General features: G+C 36.3%; 1 protein-coding gene across 2 annotated transcripts; it reads left to right on the forward strand.

Moving 5' to 3' along the window:
• The first annotated feature begins 1,164 nt into the window (after positions 1 to 1,164).
• Positions 1,165 to 11,895, forward strand: LOC110172860 (BTB/POZ domain-containing protein 1). Of its 2 annotated transcripts, none has more exons than XM_020938808.2 (8): positions 1,165 to 1,709; positions 4,478 to 4,634; positions 5,318 to 5,423; positions 6,058 to 6,255; positions 7,283 to 7,475; positions 8,440 to 8,527; positions 9,426 to 9,572; positions 10,626 to 11,895. In XM_020938808.2, the coding sequence occupies exons 1-8, from the start codon at positions 1,306 to 1,308 to the stop codon at positions 10,782 to 10,784; spliced, it is 1,452 nt and encodes a 483-aa protein (XP_020794467.1). In that variant the 5' UTR covers positions 1,165 to 1,305; the 3' UTR covers positions 10,785 to 11,895. The 2 variants fall into 2 exon arrangements, with proteins under 2 accessions (XP_020794467.1, XP_020794468.1); XM_020938809.2 differs by having other exon boundaries at positions 7,346 to 7,475.
• The last annotated feature ends 640 nt before the right edge of the window (positions 11,896 to 12,535 follow it).

Consider the following 12,535-nt stretch of genomic DNA (forward strand, 5'->3'; position numbering starts at 1 on the left):
CTGTGACAGACTGCATTGTGTTTATTACATTTTGCGACAGGTGATGCCTTGTTTGTGATCTAAAAAGGCTCATACTGTACAGTTCAGGTCACAGATAGGGACCTTTGCACCAACACAGCCAAATAAACCTGGAGGGTCAACAAGAGGTTTTTCAGAGGGTCAGCAACAATGTAATAGCCTCACTTCCATTATCGCATTACTACGCTTTGGAGAACAAAATTGTTCACCACACCCCCATCTGCCTCTCTGTCCATTTGATCACTTTATTCACTATGTTTTATACTTTATTGTAATCAGTGCTCATGTATCTCTTTTATCACTTTTTAACAAAGTTTTATAAAATATTAATGCAGGAAAGAAAATACACAAATAATTTAAACAATATTTAATTACAGTTAAAAATGAAAAACAAAATATATATGCAGTTCAGACACAGTTTATTTATTTATAAGATATACTCATATTTACATAGACAATCAGATATACAATTTACAGGATAAATATAAAACAAATCAGTGATGTCACCCTCACAGTGTATGTAATTACAAGTATTTACATTAAACTTTGCACCAGGTGTCAGTTGCATATAGTAATATTATAGTGATAGTGATATTATTATTATTATTATTATTATTATTATTATTAATGTAATGCGTAATTGTAATGAAGAACTGTAGTTAGAGTTTTTAGACAATGCTTTTATAGACAGACAGACAGTACTCTTACTTGAATAATATATTGTACAGCGTGACTCTTGTGTCTCCGTCTGGAAGAACTCTGTGGCCACAAAGTCCTTAAAGGGCCAGATCTGCTCTATATGGTGCTATAGTGTTAAACCACTACGGATGTGATATACTTTTGGCCAGAGGCGTCGCTGCTTCCATTTTAATTAGGCTAATTATTATGGATTGGAACTGGTAAGCATATAGACTAATAGTAAATTAATGTTGTTTTTTATGTACTGTAATTTAGAATTATGTATAAATAAATGCACACAATTCTTAGGGATATTACTGCTCTTATTATTTTTAACAGTTGGATTTATTTTAATATTTATTTTCTGTCTGTCACATAGACCATCTATGTTCTGTCACCTTGTTGTTGTTGTTTTTGTTCTTGGTACAAATAAAGATTGATTCAAAACTGCCTAAAGACCTGTGCGCATGCGCTCTTCCGGGTGCGTTAACAAAACATCGAGGAGTGATGGCGTCTGCTGCGATGGACGCGACGTAAATAAAGATCAGATTTAAGGACACTGCTCGACTCGTGTCTCCGCCACTTTCTGGATAAAGACAGAATATAATAATGGCGACAGCCGGGGGCGTTGGCAATGGAGCTAGCGGTTTAGCTTCCAACCACAGTGACCCAGGCTCCTGCGGCTCCAGCGCGGCTCAGGCTCCTGCTGCTGCTCCCGGGCCGCCCGCCTCTCCCCCGGCTCACGGCCTTCACCGGGAGCCCATGTACAACTGGCAGGCCACGAAGAGCTCTCTGAAGGAGCGCTTTGCTTTCCTCTTCAACAACGAGCTGCTCAGTGATGTGCGCTTCATAGTGGGCAAAGGCAGGCAGGCCCAGAGGATACCCGCGCATAAGTTCGTGCTGGCCGCGGGCAGTGCCGTGTTTGATGCCATGTTCAACGGAGGCATGGCCACAACTTCAGCCGAGATAGAGCTGCCCGATGTGGAGCCCGCCGCCTTCTTAGCCCTGCTCAGGTACGACACTGTAACAACACTGGGTATGTTTGCATGCACATCAAAATCTATTATTATCTGATTTATTCACATTTAAAGGACCCATATTACGCTATTTTCTTAGACTTATGCAAACTTTATTGATCCACATATTTGGACACGGTAGCTTACTCATCACAATATAATATAATAACAAAGAGTAAAAAGTGTCAATGGTAATAATTAGGGATGTAACAATATCCAAATCTCTCAGTACAATATTATCACGATATGATTATTCATCTCATGGTACGATATTTATTGCGATATTTGGAGAGGCTAATATAATTGTAGACAAGACACTTTTTTTGCTTTTAAAACACCCTGACAAGATGGTGTGAATTATTTCTGTCATAATCCCAAGAATGAAAGTAAAAACATATCTCTTCATGTTGTCTGCGCTGAAATTAATCATGGAATATGTAGTTCCCAATGTTTATAAGCTGTTATAAGCTACTATAAAACAATGCATTTAAGCAAAAGATTTTGTAATTCAATATATTGTGACAGCCCACGGTATTGCTGTAAAACTTTTGACGATACATTATCACAATATTTCAATTATTGTTACATCCCTAGTAGTAATACATTCTAAATAAGTTGCAAAAAAGGTAGCAAGAGACAGGTATAAAATAAGACATAATTATATAAATGTACTGCATATGTACAAGTAAAAATAAAATTGAAAAGTAAGTAATAAAATAGAAAATTTCAGCTTTCATCTTTATATAGGAGGTCAACTTTCTGATGTAAGTTATAATGATGTTTCCTCATTACAGACATACCTGAAGTTGTGTTTTGTTTCATTCACACATGTTTAACACGCAAACTTTTTCTCTCAAACGGAAAACAATGTTCCACCTTAAGTTAGGTTAGGTTAGGTTGCTTTATTCGTACCCGTAGGTAAATTTGTTTTGCAGTTTTGAGATGCAGGTCCCGCATTTCATTCATCCACATTATGTACAATAGACATGTATAAAAACACAATTACAGAATAAAGTGTTACAGTGTTCCAGTGCAGAATGGCTTTGTTCCATAAACATTACAATTAATAAAATTCATTCATCGCACTTGGCTAAGATCACAATAAATATTAAATATATAAAAACCACAAGATTTCTGACGACCTTGTGATGTCATGTGGTTATACAGGAAGTCCTCCACTGTGTTATTAAGCGCCGTACACTTTCATTTGAATAATTTGGATGACTTCAGCACTGGAATTGCTCATCTCTACTGGACTAAAGGTGAACGGTATCTGATAACTTGAAAAGTACCGCTTTATGGCATCACAAAGTGGAACAGAGCATTTTGAGCTTTGGAGATTTTAGACAAACATGGTTAACTCAAACATTTGTTTTTGAGGAGGTAAGAGCATTATAACATGGCTAAAAGCTCACATGAGTAAATTTTGTGTAATATTTACCTTTTAAGATTATTTCAATGACAACAAACTGAACTACAAAATCTGCAAGTAAACATGCTCAGAAAGAGTGCGATGGTTTTGCAACATGTCATTTTAATCAGATTTAGAGTGTGCATAACCACAGCTAGTTATAGTGAGCTTCAATAAATGCACAATTTCTCAACTGAGAGGCCGGATAAACTTGAAATTACAATGACTGTGTAAATGAGAAAAGTCAAACTCAAGATGGTACTGGCACTGTTTTCCTCCTTCTCCACGCAGATGTGTTTTTTATTGGCTCCATAAGTTTTCTTAGACAGTAATTCTCCACCCAGTGATGAAAATCTCACCAGTATTATATGAATTACAGACTGCAGCTGTCACATTTTTTTATGTCAGCCAAGAAATTACCCTCATAAATCATTTCTTATGAATAACTTATGAACCGCCTGTACAACTCATATTTTACAGCTGCTGTTAAAATATTTGTCAAGTTCATTAGGGATGGGTGTGTCAAAGTTATAGCAAAAATTGAAAATGCATTAAAAAAACAAAAAGTAAGTAAATAAGACTGTGTATGTATGGTACAGGAGGCATAGCTTGAGATGTTGATTATCTGGTGAGGATGGCAACAAAACAGGCAGTTCAATGTCTTAGATGTTTTGACAAATCAGATAACAGAAGAGAACCTTTACCAGAGTGACAAAATCGGAGTGGACAAACTGACTGTGAAAGCATGAGTAGAAGAATGATTAGAGATTATAAACTGTACTATGGACCTAAAGAAATACTGAAGAGGTTCTTTACAGAGAGGACAGGGGGATGCAGAGGATCCCAGGTAGACTGATATGATTTTCATGACCCTGAAAAAGGAAAAAAATATAATTTCTGTCTAGTTCAGCCCGGGAGTCCTAAAGGAGTGGTTTCAAATATGTAATACCCACACACCATATAAAAACTGGGACTAAACCAAGATTATAACAGGTCTTAGTAGTTTAGTTGGTAGAATATTTGTCCTCTTACCCAAAGGATGGCTGTTTGAATCTGGTTCCCAACATAAACATGTTGGAGCTGACACAGATGAATGCTGTCCTTGTGTCCTTGGACTAGATCCTTAACCCACCTGACCCCCAGAGTCTCTGTACACTGGTGTGTAAATGTGTGTGTGAATGGGTGAGTGGTTCCTTGATGTAAAGCCTTTTGAGTTTTTGAAGGTTGAAAAGTGCTGTGACAATTAATTTCCAGTTATGTCAGTTTTGCTGTATGTCTCTCCCTCTGCTCAACTCCCATTTCATGCATAGACCTATTATTGGAAATGATAATGACATAATAAATTGTCTTTTAGGTTTCTGTATTCTGACGAGGTCCATATTGGTCCGGAGACTGTTATGACAACGCTGTACACGGCAAAGAAGTACGCCGTCCCTGCACTGGAAAGTCACTGTGTGGAGTTTCTCACCAAACATCTCAGAGCCGATAATGCTTTCATGCTTCTTACTCAGGTAATTCACAGCTTAGACTTTATTAAAATATAACAATAATAATCCTGTGTATTGTTTATTGCATAGTGTTTTATTAAAACTGGAGGCAAAAATATACTACAAAGACATCAGAAGCTAAGCAGGGCCGAGCCTCAGAATTCCAGGTGCCACAGTGAGGCGCCAGTGGCAAAACTGTTGGTGTGTCCTTAGGCAAGACACTTCACCCATGTTGCCTAGTATGAAAGTAATGTGTGTGTGTGAGTTACGGTGGTGGTCGGAGGGGCCAATGGCCTGTCAATCTGCCCCAGGGCACCTGTGACTACAATAGTATATTACCATCACTGAGTTTGGAGTGAATGAATAATGCTCTGTAAAGCACTTTGGGTGCTTTGAAAGCCGCCATATAAATGCAACGATTAATTAATTAAAGCATGATAGAAATTTAGCTTTACATTTTTATATCATGTCCTATGCAGTTTTTTTAAAGTATCAATGTCTGTCTTGAATATTTGTAGTAAGTACCTGTTTTGAATCTCAAATGCTTGAACTATTGTTCTGCCTTGAGCCGGTTTTGTGCTTACCCCAACTATGTAAAATATTTTCATATGTTTCCAGTGAATGCTTTGTGAATTCAGCATAAAAAACTGTACAGTTACGTGTATTTAACTGTGTATTTCTTTCCTGTTTTTTGTGATTTTCTATAGGCCAGATTATTTGATGAGCCTCAGTTGGCGAGCCTCTGCTTGGACACTATAGACAAAAGCACTGGAGATGCAATAAACGCAGAAGGCTTCACAGATATTGACCTAGGTAAGAGTTTTATTCTTTGAGCATCTGTTTTGGGTTGAGGTAGGGGTACAGTTTAAATTGTTTCTTTTACTGTACAGATTATAATTTTATCATATTAGCAATCCATCAGAGCGTTACTATAATTAGTGTCAACATCATGTGAACATGTACTGACTGACTCATAGTCGGTATGGAAGTATGTCTGTGTTTTGGAAGGTTACTCTGCAAGTTTCTGTTTGTTTGTTTTTTCTCTTAAGATGTTTACATTATATTATTTTTAAACTGTTTATAACTTTGTTGATATAGTCTTGGCACATGTTTTAAATGTGTTGGTTTGTCCTTGTTTTTTTGGTAAAATGTTATTTCAAATCGTCATCATATTTTGGTTATCTACAAGAGAGTTGCTTAAATGTGGTAGTAAATGCTTTGGTGAAGGTTCTATTATCACGTAAATGTTACTGTTAAAATGACCTCAAAAGCGCTAAAATATCACTTGTAGCTTAATTTGACAATATACTTGAAATGCCTTCCTTTAACTACTATTTTTATAAACAATATTGGCCTCCTCTACTTGGACATGTGTATCAGTATGTGTTGTCTTTGTTAATTGGTTAAGGCTTATATCTTCTCTTCTTCTTGTTTTTTCTTTGTACAGACACTTTATGTGCTGTGTTGGAGAGGGACACTCTGAGCATCAGGGAGAACCGTCTCTTTGGGGCAGTGGTGCGCTGGGCTGAGGCCGAGTGCTACAGACAACAGCTTCCCCTCACCTCCGAAAACAAACAGAAGGTTTTAGGAAAAGCTCTGCCGCTCATTCGCTTCCCGCTCATGACCGTGGAGGAGTTCGCTGCAGGTAAGTTTAACAATCATTTCATGTTTAATTTCAGGTAATGGGCCTCATTCACGACTCATTCTCCATCCATTTCAAAGCCCAGTTTCATCATCACCATTTAAAGCTCTCTTGTTTTTTTAATTTATCATCAGAAACCTTTTTATTTTTTTTTAGCTCTGCCATTCCATCATTATCACACTATGTAACTTTTCTCGGAGAGAGTGTGCCACCTGCTTGTATGTTGTCTCCATGACGACGATATTACTATGCCTAGAATGTTCCCCAGTATGGCTTTAGTCTTGTCTGTCTTGCCCCATGTTCATCAGTTCAGCTGTTGTGTTACTCGTTTGTCTCCATGGCAACAAGCAGGTGACAGGCATCTCACCAGAAAAGTTACACAGTGCACATTTAACATTTTTGCCTTACATTGTTGCTTATTTGTCTTCCACGGGGGTCAGATATTTTGAATTATTAGCATATTTTTTTTTCCGTTACTCCCTTTTCTAAACAATGTAAACCAATAAAAAGAGTTTGATAATAAACTATGAATTAAATTATTATCAATACCTTGTCAGTTAAAGTTGTGTTGTGTAACTTTTCTGGTGGAGCTCCGTTAAATGCTTTTCTCGTTGGAGATGTTATTGCTTTGTCTGGAATGTTTCACAGTATGGCATTAAACATTTCTATCTTCATGGAGATCAAACTAGACCAAGTTATAGGTCAGATCTGTGGAGAGATAACCCCACTCATAGTCAGAATTCCTGTTTTTTTTTTAGGTACTTTTGAGCTATAAAACCATTTGTAATTGAGTAAGCGTAAGGTAGAGCTGTTTAATGTCACACTGTGGAACATTCCAGGCAGACGAATGACATATCCATAGAAACAAGCAGGCGACAGACCTCTAATCAAAAAGTTACACAGTCCTGGAAGTTAGATTTGGTGTTGTCTGAGGTTTTGTGAATGAGGCCCATCTCCTCAAAGTCACTGTTATAACCAAAGTGCTGCAGCTCAATATCCACAGACACACATATTCTCTCTTGTGCAACAGGGCCTGCCCAGTCTGGGATATTGTTCGATCGGGAGGTGGTAAATCTGTTTTTACACTTTACAGTAAACCCCAAACCGAGAGTCGAGTACATAGACCGGCCACGCTGCTGCCTCCGTGGAGAGGAGAGTAGCATTAACAGGTTCCAGCAGGTGGAGAGCCGATGGGGGTACAGCGGCACCAGCGACAGAATCAGGTCAGTCTTAGATGGTCTATTGTGTCTAGTATTAGATTGTTACTATAGTGTATGTGTGTGCAGGTTTAATCACAATTGAATCAGAAATACAGTTTGGATGGTATTGTTAAAGATCCTATATTATGCAAAATGACTAACTTGTGAGCTTTAAGTCATGTTATAATGCTGTTACATCATTATAAAAATACCTAGAGTTATGTTTTGTTTCATTCACACATGTTTAAGTAATCATGTTCATTCACACAGATTTGAGTAATCCTTTATTATAAATCTGTCTACATCTCCAAAGCTCAAAATGCTCTGTTCCACCTTGTAATGTTATGAAGTGGTAGTTTTCATGTTAACGGCTACCTGTCTAGGGAGGAAATTATCCAAATTATTCTAGTGAAGGTGTATGGAGTTCAAAAAGCCAGTGGTGCATTTCCTGCATCACAAGGTAGAACAAAGTGTATTCAGTTTGAGAGAAGAACTCAGTACATATATGCAGGATTTGTGTGTTAAACATGTGTGAATGAAACCAAACACAACTCCAGATATGTGTGTGATGAGAAAACAACACGTGCAATATAGGCCCTTTGAAATGTATTAAATTATTTATGTAACATGCCCTTTATCAGTGGAATCAGTTTATATTAGTCTTCTCTCAGACTGTAAATTCTCTTGATTGAAGTCCTATATTTTAAACGCTGCAAATCTCGCAATACATTACATATTTTTCCAATCGATTCTTAGGCCTTTTGAATGGATCAATTTGAATAACCTATGTATATAAATTGGTGCTTGTCTCAAGAGAGAGATATTTTATTGATCCCAAGGGAAATTCAAGAAACAAAACAGTATAAATATTTGTAAAGGGTATTGTGATTATCTTGGCATACACACAGTAAGAAAAGTTCCAAATGCATGCCTTTAGGATATTCTAATAATTATAATAATCATGATTTGTTTGTTTTTTTGTCTCTAGGTTTAATGTGAATAGAAGAATATCCATAGTTGGTTTCGGCTTATATGGTTCAATACACGGGCCAACGGATTACCAGGTCAACATACAGGTACGGTTCTAGTCACATCTTGTTTTTACTACACACTCGACTGAGAGGGCACATTTCTAAACTGAAGTCCCTACAGCAAGGTAATTGAAACACTGAGCAAGCTGTTTATGTTATTCTTTTAATCATAATTCAGTTTCTCTTGCCCACATACAGTGCTTAGCATAATGAGTCAACTTTTGTCATTTTTGCACCACCCTTATTTGACTAAAACTGAAAATTATGTAATCTAAGTTATATTATTAACCTTAGTTTTTTTGTCCTACGTTCAACAGAGTCAGTATCAGAGTCAGTATTAAACTGAGTCTGTGCACATTTTGTGAATAGTTTTTGTGTTCATTGACATATTGTATAAAATGTTACTTTTCAAATGGGGAGTACTGTAGTAACCCATAACATGAATTAAAAGTGCGCTGTGTAACTTTTCTGGTGTAGGGCCTGCCATCTGCTTGTCTCTTGGTGATGTCATAGCTTTGCCTGGGATGTTCCGCAGTATGGCATTAAACAAATATATCTTGTATTTATTCAGTTACAGGTGTTTTTATTTATCAAAACTACAGCAAAGACATGCATTCTTACTGTGAGTGGGCCCGCTTCTCCACAAATCTGACCAGTAACTTGGCCTTGTGATGTGGCCTGCTCGTCTCCATGGAGATAGTTCAATTAAATGCTATACTGGTGAACATTCCAGGAAAAAACAATAACTTCTACATGGAGTCAAGCAGGTGGCAGACTCTCTACCAGAAAAGTTACATAGTGCACTTTTAAGATAATAAAATGACTAATTAACTGTGTTTCATTGGCAAAGGGGAACGTGCTGTCACCAAAAAGGCACAAAAATCTTAGAAGATTTGTAAAATACATATTGTTTTACTGTTTGTTTCTTATTGATGTCCCTCAGATCATGGAGAGCGATAAACGTGTGACTCTGGGTCAGAACGACACTGGGTTCAGCTGTGACGGAACGGCTACCACCTTCAGGGTCATGTTTAAAGAGCCTGTGGAGATCCTGCCCAACATCAGCTACACGGCATGTGCCACTCTCAAGGTCAGTTTATATAGTTAATTATGCCACACAATTAAGCAGTCTACAATACATATATATATATAATACTGGATCTATTTAAACTAGTTCATTAAACTATTATACATACATTTGTTGTCGGATGCAGGATAATCTTTAGGGCACCATTATACTATGATGGATTTTTGCACAGTTCCTAATTTTAAATGTGATATCAGAATAAGATAATATAATAACAAAAGTAAAAGTTATCACCTCCTCCCTTAAGGGCAGTATTTTTATTTGATTTCTTTTCCAGTGTTACCTCTTCATTTTTTATTTTTTTTTTTAAATATCTTCCAACTCCAAACCTTGTGTAGAAAATAACTTTTAAAATTATGTTACTATTGCACACTCCTATTTAGTGTAGCAAACATTTTAGACAATAAAGTAATTCATTACACAACATAATTGTATTTTATTTTGATTAACATAATCTTAGATTAAGCAAAAAACAACATTCCAAAAGTATTCAGGAAAGTTAAATTTAGTTCTTTAGTGTCATTGTTTTAGTATTGAAAATTAGTATATTTTTTCAGTACTAGTTTTAGTATAAATTTGTAAGAATGTAACAATAACCGAAATATTGTGATATCATATCGCCAAAAGTCTCACAATAATATCATGGGCTGTCACAATATATCGAATTACAAGTTCCTTTGCTTAAATACATGGTTTTATAGTAGCAACAGTTTATAAATATAGGGAACTGCATATCCCATGATTCATTTCAGTGCAAACAACTCGCAGAAATATGTTTTTACTTGAATTCTACTATGATGGAAATAGTTCACACCAAAATCTTGTGAGGGTATTTTAAAAGCAAAAAAGTGTCCCATCTACAATTATATCAGCCTCTCCAAAATATCACAATAAATATCGTACCATGAGATCCATATTGTGATAATATTGTACCGTGAGATTAGGATACCGTTACATCCCTATAAATTTGTATTTGGATATTGATATTTTTGGTAACCCTACTCCTAATACACCACTGATTTATTCCACTCTTATCTTTCCCATAACTCTCTGTAGGGTCCAGACTCTCATTACGGCACCAAAGGTTTGAAAAAAGTGACTCAGGAGTCGGTGAACGGGACCAAGACGACGTTCCTCTTCTTCAGTTCCCCTGGCAACAACAACGGCACTTCAGTGGAGGACGGACAGATCCCAGAAATCATTTACTACTCTTAAAATCCAATGCAAACTGGACATTGACTGAACCAGGAAGACCTCACAAAGAGAGAGAGAGAATGGAGAAACTGGACTGCTGGAAATTTAGTGCCTCACTATCGAAAATGATAATAATACTCCCATGGACTTTAGATTGTATGTGCTGTGTCCTTGTACAGACAAATATAGATAGATATGTTAAAGCTTGCAGACTTGATTATATGTACAACACACAGGATCCTCATTCTGTCTTTACAGTTAAGCCCAAAATTATTCATACTTTTCTTATTTTCAGGTTTCAAATTGTACAAAATTGTGTTCTCTTTGCTTTCACCAAACAATTGCAGGCGTGTGCTGAGGACTTATGATTCTGTATTGCCCCCTAGTGGATAAATGTGAGAAGGAATGGTTGGTTAGCAGTGTCTAAATTGACGCCTAAAGGAATTAGTGGAAGGCAAACAAACAAATGAATCTTTGTTTTCAAAAACTAGGGATGCACTGATCCGGCTTTGTCAGTTTTGAGACTGATTCTGATACTTTGACTCTAAGTAAATGAAGATACCTGACAACTGATGACTGAAAACAGTATTTATTTTCTTTAAACAAAATTAACATAAGACAAAAGTGATCCAAATGTGTTATTTATCTGTTATTTATTATGCTATCACTCAAGTAATTACAGATAAACTTTGTATAAATAAAACTTCAAACATTATGAGTCTTTCTGGGCTGACTATGACCAGTAAATTGACTAATTACATCAATGTATCTGTCCAACCAGGACATAGATTGAACCAATATTACAAAGATATCTGATCCAGCAATTTTGTCAGTATCAGTGCTGATATTTAGTACCAGTATTGGATCAGTGTATCTCTACCAAAAAGTACTATTCAAATCTTTTCCATGAGTACTTGTAAATTTTGAAATGTAAATCATGCCACATCGTGTTATTGAGTCAATTTTAGGATTTTTTAAAATTGTATTTATTTTATCATCACCCAACCCTTTAGTTTTTGTGCTGATCAAAGATATAAATAAATTTGGGCTGAACTGTATATTCACTGTATGTCAACCGATGCCATACCAGTAATTATTTGTCGTTTTGTTGATAAATTTCACTGTGCACTGATGTCTTTTGTTTTTGGCATTGTTATTCTACATATCTGTATTGAACATTACCATTGGTACCTGATGCTGTAATTTATAAACGCTAAAGACACCATTGAAAATAAATTAATCTCAGAGGATGTCACTTACTGAAGTTTGCAAAGTTATACTTTAAATACTTAACATTAATGCTCTAGCTCCATCTGCTGGCCAATCGTATGAAAATGGTGATGCGGTTTTTCTACTCAATGTAAAGAGAAAGCACTTCTTTAGCCTCTTTTTTCGCTAGTTGGAGATTTCCTTATTGGAAAGGAAACATAAAAAGGCACATAATGAGTATTTGCCAATAATCCTACTTCTAGATATAAATAACTTTTATTGAAAGCTCAAGAACAACAACACTGGCATTGTTTACATGCACACTGAAATCTGGCTATTATCTGATTTCTGAACCTTTAAAATGATCCAAATGACATGCAAACTGCCAAATCTGATGTGGGTAATAAGAGGGACCATGAAAATGAAATGATCTGTATAATTCACATGCACAGTCTATATTTAACATGTTAAAAGCCACGTGAGGAGACAGAATTTCTGATGTCTCCAAAGAAAACGCCCTCCAAATTAGTAGCAATCCATTATTTTGAGTTTCCATTTCTTAT

The sequence above is a fragment of the Boleophthalmus pectinirostris genome, unplaced genomic scaffold, assembly GCF_026225935.1.
Source record: "Boleophthalmus pectinirostris isolate CB_2022bp ecotype Guang Dong unplaced genomic scaffold, ASM2622593v1 HiC_scaffold_19, whole genome shotgun sequence".
NCBI lineage: Eukaryota > Metazoa > Chordata > Actinopteri > Gobiiformes > Gobiidae > Boleophthalmus > Boleophthalmus pectinirostris.